This window comes from Rosa chinensis, chromosome 7, assembly GCF_002994745.2.
Source record: "Rosa chinensis cultivar Old Blush chromosome 7, RchiOBHm-V2, whole genome shotgun sequence".
NCBI classification, from domain to species: domain Eukaryota; kingdom Viridiplantae; phylum Streptophyta; class Magnoliopsida; order Rosales; family Rosaceae; genus Rosa; species Rosa chinensis.
Genome location: NC_037094.1, coordinates 68,774,837 through 68,782,763, shown reverse-complemented (window position 1 = coordinate 68,782,763; position 7,927 = coordinate 68,774,837). Strand labels below are relative to the sequence as shown.

The 7,927-nt window shown below is 38.4% G+C and overlaps 2 protein-coding genes across 4 annotated transcripts; both read left to right on the top strand.

The window, feature by feature from the left end:
• The first annotated feature begins 254 nt into the window (after nt 1–254).
• On the top strand, nt 255–740 carry LOC112178473. The gene has a single exon (XM_024316615.1). The coding sequence runs from the start codon at nt 255–257 to the stop codon at nt 738–740; it is 486 nt and encodes a 161-aa protein (XP_024172383.1).
• A 1,785-nt stretch (nt 741–2,525) lies between these two features.
• LOC112175582 (serine--tRNA ligase, chloroplastic/mitochondrial) lies at nt 2,526–7,657 on the top strand. 3 transcript variants are annotated; one of them, XM_024313270.2, is made up of 10 exons: nt 2,526–2,834; nt 2,940–3,088; nt 3,442–3,535; nt 3,647–3,795; nt 3,930–4,022; nt 4,320–4,499; nt 4,574–4,740; nt 5,743–5,877; nt 5,957–6,050; nt 7,036–7,657. In XM_024313270.2, exons 1-10 carry the CDS (start codon nt 2,606–2,608, stop codon nt 7,309–7,311), a joined length of 1,566 nt encoding a protein of 521 aa, XP_024169038.1. In that variant the 5' UTR covers nt 2,526–2,605; the 3' UTR covers nt 7,312–7,657. The 3 variants fall into 3 exon arrangements, with proteins under 3 accessions (XP_024169038.1, XP_024169037.1, XP_024169039.1); XM_024313269.2 differs by having other exon boundaries at nt 2,526–2,843; XM_024313271.1 differs by lacking the exon at nt 2,526–2,834 and having other exon boundaries at nt 2,947–3,088; nt 3,435–3,535.
• Nucleotides 7,658–7,927: the final 270 nt, after the last annotated feature.

The following is a 7,927-nucleotide window of genomic DNA, read 5'->3' as shown; positions in this document are numbered from 1 at the left end:
AGATTTTCTATCTCAACTTTATTACCGATTTTAGTGCCACGTGTCAGTCGTTGAAAGGCTGATTAGATTACGTTTTTGATTTTTATCTGCCACGTGTCGTATCCTATCTTCAGATATCCTTTTCCAACCCTCCATAAATACGGAGTCATTCACTCCATCATAGCTCACCAATTCACAAACACATCTCTTCTCATTTCAGAAGCTTAGAAATTCTGAACTTCCTTTTCATTTTATATTTTTGGTTCCTTGTTGCAATGAATAGGTTCCAGAAATTGCTAATGCAAGAGGAAGAAGATGCCATTACAAGAAATTGTCAAAGAGCCCTGGTGATGCAGGCAGCTTCCTCTCATATCTTGAGGATCCAAGAGGAAGAATCACAGTGGGGTGGTTCACAGCCCGGGCGCCAATACATCGCAAGAGATCGAGAAGCTATGGATCGACGACTGAAAGCTCTATACTTCACTTCGCTGTGCAGGTTCCAGGGTGATGTATTTTGCAGAAGGTACAGAATGCGACCTCATGTGTTTGACCAAATGATGCATGATGTCGCCAACCACGATCCGTACTTCGTGCAAAATGATGATGCCTCCGGCAGAGTTGGTTTGTCTACCGAACAAAAGATGACTTGTGCTATGAGGATGCTTGCTTACGGGCTTCCGGCCGACCTGTGTGATGAGTTTATAGACGTAGCTGAATCTACAGCTTTGGAGATCTTGTCGCACTTTACTAGAGCAATCTAGAATGTGTACCACGATCATTACCTTCGTCGACCAACTCCGACAGATTTGCAGCGGTTGCTCGATGTAGCTGACAAAAGGGGGTTCCCCGGAATGTTGGGAAGTCTCGATTGTATGCACTAGCAGTGGAAAAACTGCCAAACCTCAAGGCAAGGGCACTTCACTAGTTATAAGGGAAAACCCACAATCATTCTGGAGGCGGTCGCATCATACGATGCTTGGATTTGGCACGCCTATTTCGGACTTCCAGGTTCCCTTAATGATATTAATGTACTTGGAATGTCTCCATTATTCAATGAAATATGCACAGGTGAGGCTCCTCGAGTTTCGTACCATGTAGGTGCTAGAGAATATGGCCAATGCTACTACTTAGTCGATGGGATCTACCCCAAATGGGGATCTTTATAGAATTTGTTAAAGTTACTGTTCCAACGGGCAAAAAACATTTTTCTGATTTTTTAGAAAATTTTCTTTTATTTTTTCAAATTTTTTTTGGGTTTAAAACACATTTACTTTATTATTAACCGTTGATTTTAATCCATACAATTTTTTGAACCGTCAGATTGGATATTCAATGTATATATATATTAACTTTTTTATGTTTAGAAAGATTTAATTTAGGGCTTTCATTTTAAATAGAATTAATGAAGTTGAATCTGGGCCGTTAGATTTTTACCGTTGGAAGACTTCTGCCCGTTCTGCACAGTCGAGCCCCATGTGTCGGCTGCATCTCCAGCGCGTGTCTCGCGCGTCAGCCACTGCTGTGCCCTTATTTTGTCGTCTTCCGCGAGTCCCTTCTGTCTTATCCCTCTGGCGCATCATCTTCTTCAGCTGCAATTGAAGCACATGTAGTCGGGGCCCGCCGTTTCTCTTCCCTCCCAGCTTTGGCTTTCGTTCTTCAAAGTTGAGTCATTTTGACTCAGCTTTTGGCTCAATCGCCAAAATGGCTCCACATGCTCAGCCGTTGGAGATGCTCCCCACAAAAGCCAAAGCCAAAATGGCTTATGACTCCAGCCGTTGGAAATGCCCTAAGAACTTTGAAAAAAAACTATCCACTTCCATGAAAAACTACCTACTCCTATAAAAAAACTTTTCACTCACTATTTATAAAAAATAATAATAATAATAATATTCATACATAGTGTGTGAGCCCATCTATTATTATTATTATTTTTTTTTTGGCAAAATAGCCAAATTACCCCCTAACTTTTCCTATAGCTGCCAATTTACCCGCTGACATTTCAATTTTGATTTTTCACACCCTAACTTTTCTAACTCTTGCCGATTCACACCCTACCGTTAACTTTTAGATTTTCCATCCAATTTTTCAGTTAACTTGCTTGGCGTTTTCATCTTTCCAATTGTCACAAAAAAAAAACTAAACAAACCAATTGTTCAAGAATATCAATACGTACAAATGAGGGTAATTTGGCAGCTATGGGAAAAGTTAGGGGGTAATCTGGCAGCTATGAGAAAAGTTAGCGGGTACCAATGTATCATTTGTACGTATTGATATTCTTGAACAATTTGTTTGTTTAATTTTTTTTTTTTTAGTGACAATTGGAAAGAAGAAAATGCCGAGCAAGTTAACGGAAAAATTGGATGGAAAATCTAAAAGTTAACGGTATGGTGCGAATTGGCAAGAGTTAGAAAAGTTAGGGTGTGAAAAATTAAAATTGAAATGTCAGGGGGTAAACTGGCAACTATAGGAAAAGTTAAGGGGTAATTTAGCTGTTTTGCCTTTTTTTTTTTTTTAAGAAACAACAACAAAATTGTACGATAAAATGGGATCCTCTTCTTCTCCAAGCACTCCAGTTCCCTCGGTGTTTCACCCATTCGCGCAGGTCCGCACAATCAGTAGCACAACAATGGGTCTTGGCGGGACTACCTTACAAACCCTCAAGCTCGCTGCAATTCCTTCACCCTCTTCTTCTTACTCTTCTTCTTTCCGCTCCGTTTTCAATCCATTGTCCAAAACCTTCCTCTACCGCCGTAGCCACACACCAAGACCTCAAGATCCTCTCTTCTTCGTCAAGGGCTTCTCAGCCTCGGCCGTACAAGCCACTGTCGCCACAGCACCAAAAGCAACAAACCCAGGTGAGAAAGGTTCTCTCTTTTCATAAACTTGTTGGGTTTTGAACAAAGTAGAGTTCTTTAGATTTATGTTTAGTTAATTGTATTGTTATTTTTCGGGGATTGTAGGTGTGAAACCGCAGTGGAAAGCAGCGATAGATTTCAAGTGGATAAGGGAGAACAAGGATGCTGTTGCTGCCAATATAAAGAAGAGGAACTCCAATGCCAATTTGGAACTTGTGCTTCAGCTCTACAATCAAATGTTGAATCTTCAAAAGGTCAAAATTTTCATTCAGTAATTAGTGATTGATTTCTATTGAGGTGTTATAAGCATCTTGCTTTTTGCCTAGAGTTAGGAGAAGGTATCCACTGATTATATGCAACCAACTTCAAGCTAAAAATATAGAATGCATCATAGAGTTACAAAAAGGACATCAAGAATAACCCAATGTAGCATATCACTATATAGCAACCATTATTTGATGTGATGTTATGCTGGGGGATTAGGCTAAGAGTTGATTCACTTGATTGTATTGGTATTTTGAGCTTGGAAAATTTTCGTGTTGGTATTTTTAGCAAAGTGGTGTTTTCCTTATCAATTTTATAGCTAATTGTCACTCACAGAAAGCAGGAAGTTGAGCGACTTCGTGCAGAAAGGAATGCGGTGGCAAACAAGATGAAAGGGAAGTTGGAGTCCTTCGAGCGTCAAAAACTCATAGAGGAAGGTATCATTGTATAACTTTTGCTCTTCCGTTTTCTTCTATATACTCTGTTGGTCTCTTTCCAATTCAGCTTTTGGAGAGTACTTATTTAGATGTATGATGTTTTGCATTTAGGAAAGAATCTGAAGGAAGGGATTCTTAAATTGGAAGAAGACCTGCTTAAGCTTACTGATGAGCTCCAACAGGAAGCACAATGTATACCTAATATGACTCATCCAGATGTCCCAATAGGCGGGGAGGACAGTTCAACCATTAGAAAGATGGTCGGTCTGTCTATCTCTCTCTCCCTCTCTCTCTTTCTCTCTCTCTCACACACACACACACACACAGACACTCACTCACTCACTCAAGAGGGAGGTCCTGTGCATGCTTCCTCACCTGCTATATGCTTTTGTAGGTAGGCATCCCTCGCGAGTTTAACTTTCCTGCCAAGGATCACCTTCAACTTGGAAAGGACCTAGATCTCTTTGATTTTGATGCTGCTTCAGAGGTACTTTTTTTGTTTCAGCTACTGCCTTAAAGTGACTCTAGCTAGACGGTAAATGAGGTTGTCATTTAATTTCTAAGTTTAGAATTTACGTAGGACTTTGGACTGGTCTGGTGATATGGGTGATGGATCTTTGTTGGACAAATTGGAAGATTTGATCAATTCTTTGGTCCTCCTTATATAATTAAGCCTTAAAAATATTCCCAAGAAAATGGTTTAAGGATATATTGGCTCCACTTGACAAGGGAAAGGACTTGCTTTCTCTTATCTGTTCAATTAAGGTCTGGCTACTTTCTACAGGTCAGCGGCTCAAAGTTCTACTATCTCAAGAATGAAGCAGTGATGCTAGAGATGGGTCTTATCAACTGGACGCTTTTGGAAGTCATGAAACGGGGCTTCACACCTTTAACAACTCCAGAGATTGTAAGGTCCTCTGTTGTTGAAAAATGTGGTTTCCAACCCCGTGGAACAAATACTCAGGTTAATTCACTCAGTCTCTAAACATACCCTGCTGGAAATGAAATGCTGTCTTATCTATGTTCATACACAAACAGGTTTATTCTATTGAGGGCAGTGATCAATGCCTCATCGGCACTGCAGAGATTCCTGTTGGAGGAATTCATATGGATTCTATTCTTTCTGCATCAGTGTTACCTTTGAAATATGTGGCAGTCTCCCATTGCTTCCGTACTGAGGCAGGTGCTGCAGGTACAGCAACAAGGTAAATTATCAGCATATATATTTCTTTTGTTGTCGATGACCTCATATACTTTTTTTTCACTGCATATATGGACTTGAATAACTTAATAATATTCTAAAGTATCCAAGTATGACAGCTTAAGAATAATGGCCCAAATTGGTGCATCAATATTTAGGCAAACTGATAAGTACTCATAATATTTGTGATATGTACCAGCGTTATTGTTGCCCTTCCTAGGTTGATATAATATGCTCCTACCAACATTCTATTGCTGCACGTGATGTGTTAGACTGTTAGTCTTCCATTCTACCCAACACAAAGGTGGGGCAGCATTGTATTACACAATGAACATCAAATCAAATGTTGTGCCCCGAGCCTTGAGCTTTAATCTCATCTCTTTCGTGTTTCACAATGAATTGCTGATAGGAAACTACTATTTTTTTTTTCTTTTTGGTGAGGCCTGAATGTTAATTTCGAATTACCGGAATGTAAGAGTGGAGTATTTGAACGCATATGTAAATTGTTTATAACAACTTGAGATGGTTTGTTTTGTATGTGAATTGAAATCTTAAATAAAAAGAAAAAGGAAAGTTTTTCTGTGTTGCTGTACCACTAGTAATTAAATAATTGGACTAATTTTATTTTACTGCATTTTACTTTGCAGTTAAAAAGTATGGCATGATTGACCGTCCTTGGCCTTTTATTTTTATTTGCCTTTGTCGACGTGCATTCTTACCAATTTATCAGCTTTTCTAAACAAGTTGTACAAAATCAAATTTTTGGTACGTCCCCTGCTTTCACGGTTTCTCCTTATTGTGTAAGAAGGTTCACAAATTCTGCCAAGGTGATGTGTTTTTTTTCACCTTGTAAAGATTGAGATACCATGGGGTCCGTGTGTCATATAGGGCGCAAGCTATATTCCTAAGGTTTCTGGTTCTGATCATCTTATGTGCATGTAGACTATATTCTTTGGGACTTTGGGTTTCAGTCAGCGTCTAATAAATTTCTTGTATTCTCATTCAGGGGTCTGTATCGTGTCCATCAATTCAGCAAGTTGGAGATGTTTATATTATGCCAACCAGAGGAGAGTGACTTTTACCATGAAGAGCTCATAAAAATTGAAGAAGATCTATTCTCATCACTAGGATTACATTATAAGTGAGGACTTGTACACAGCCTTCTCATTATTCACATGATTTGGTTTCTGTGTTTTTGGTAATGTTGAGTTTCTTGGCAGAACTCTGGACATGGCATCTGGGGATTTAGGTGCACCCGCTTATCGTAAATTTGATATTGAGGCATGGATGCCTGGATTAGCTCGGTTTGGTGAGGTATTGCTCTCTCTCTCTCTCTCTCTCTCTATATATATATATATATATATATATATATATATATATACATATCCTATCCAGAGCGGAGCTTCGCTTTGAAAGTAACATGTGAAGTTCGAGTTTGCATATCCACATCTCGACCGTTCAGTTTTTAGGTATTAGTGTATAGATCATCTTTGCAAATTTTCAGCCAAAATGATGATTGTTAAGGCATTGATAACTGCCTTAAAGCTACTATGGTTCAGGTTGACAGATTCAGTTTCTCCATTGGTTTAAGCGAGTTAGATACCTTAACGATTATCAATTTGGTTGAAAATTTGCAGAGATGATCTATATATTAGTACCTAAAAATTGAACGGTCGAGATGTGGATATGCGACCAAAAAGTGACTAAAAACTCGAACTTCACACGTTAATTTCAAAGCGGAGCTCCGCTCTGGATAAAATATATATATATAGGGTTTGAAGCCTTCTTATAACCATCTTGAGAATTAGGGATTTTTTTGACAGTTTGACTCAGTTGAAAGTCAATTATAGTCATCTTGCCTGTTTTAGACTGTTTTTTTTAGTACAACACAAATAAGCAAGTCATTTGAGTCGATGATAGCATTTTGTAGAAAAATTTATGGCTGCACTTCAAAGCTTTCATGTTCAAATATTCACTTTCAAGCTTAGATTTCTCTACCAGTCAATTTTTTTTCATATGATTTTGTTACAATAGAATCCCAAAACTAATGGGTTTAGATGGGTCAAAACCTCAAAACTAAGTTTGAACTCGGGGATTGGGCAATTTTTTTTTGCAAGTTGGAAGCTGGAGGAAGATCACAGATTCAGAATTTATAACTTGGACTACCAGTTATTGGAATGAAATTATAGGGGTGAAACTGACAAATATAGAAGAAAAAAAATACAAATGGGTCGGATGATAGGATCATAGGTTCACTATGCCAGAAGATTTATATGTTTAATTTGATCTGTGTGGACAGATATCAAGCGCATCAAACTGTACAGACTACCAAAGTCGCCGTCTTGGGATACGGTATCGTTCTTCAGAACCAGCATCTACAAATCCTAAAAAGGGTAAGGGCAACCTCTCTCCACCACAATTTGTTCATACATTAAATGCAACAGCATGTGCAGTACCACGAATGATCGTCTGCCTACTGGAAAATAACCAGCAAGAAGACGGCTCTGTAGTTATTCCTGAGCAATTGAGGCCATTTGTGGGTGGCCTAGAGCTTATACAACCTAAATCTAGATAGGATGGTAAGATTATTGCAGTTATTTCTAATTTGCAAGTTGTTGTTCACAGATATTCGTTGGCTACAGTTATAGATCATGCATAAGAGAACAAAAAAGAAAAAGAGAAAGAAAAAAAAAAAGGACCGTGTTGGAGATCATTTTTTTATTTGTATTTTTGTTTCTGAGTGTGTTTAATACACTCAATGGTGTGATTCCCATGTACTTAATGTTTTGTATTCTGTCATAGATTGAGGGAATCACACCATTGTAACGTGCCTTGTCCTCTTAGATCTAATCTGTTAGATTTGAGGATTGAACAAGAAGCAAATCCATTTATGTTGATTTTCATAAGGAATGTTGCAACAATGAAGGATTGACTGGAGTTGGAACTGCTGTAATGGTGGTTGCGCTCTCTCTCGACATTCAAAGAATAGAGTATATGATCTATACTGTTTTGAATGTTTCTCTGTTTTATGCTATAATCTATCCTGGGAGTATAAAGTATGGTATAAACAGAGAAACATTCAAAGAACAGTTCAGAGTATTGTATAAATAGAGAAACATACAAAGCCCAAAGAAGCAGCAGCAGTAATATTATTGCCATGAAACTGATATGACAAGCGTTTAGGAATGTTA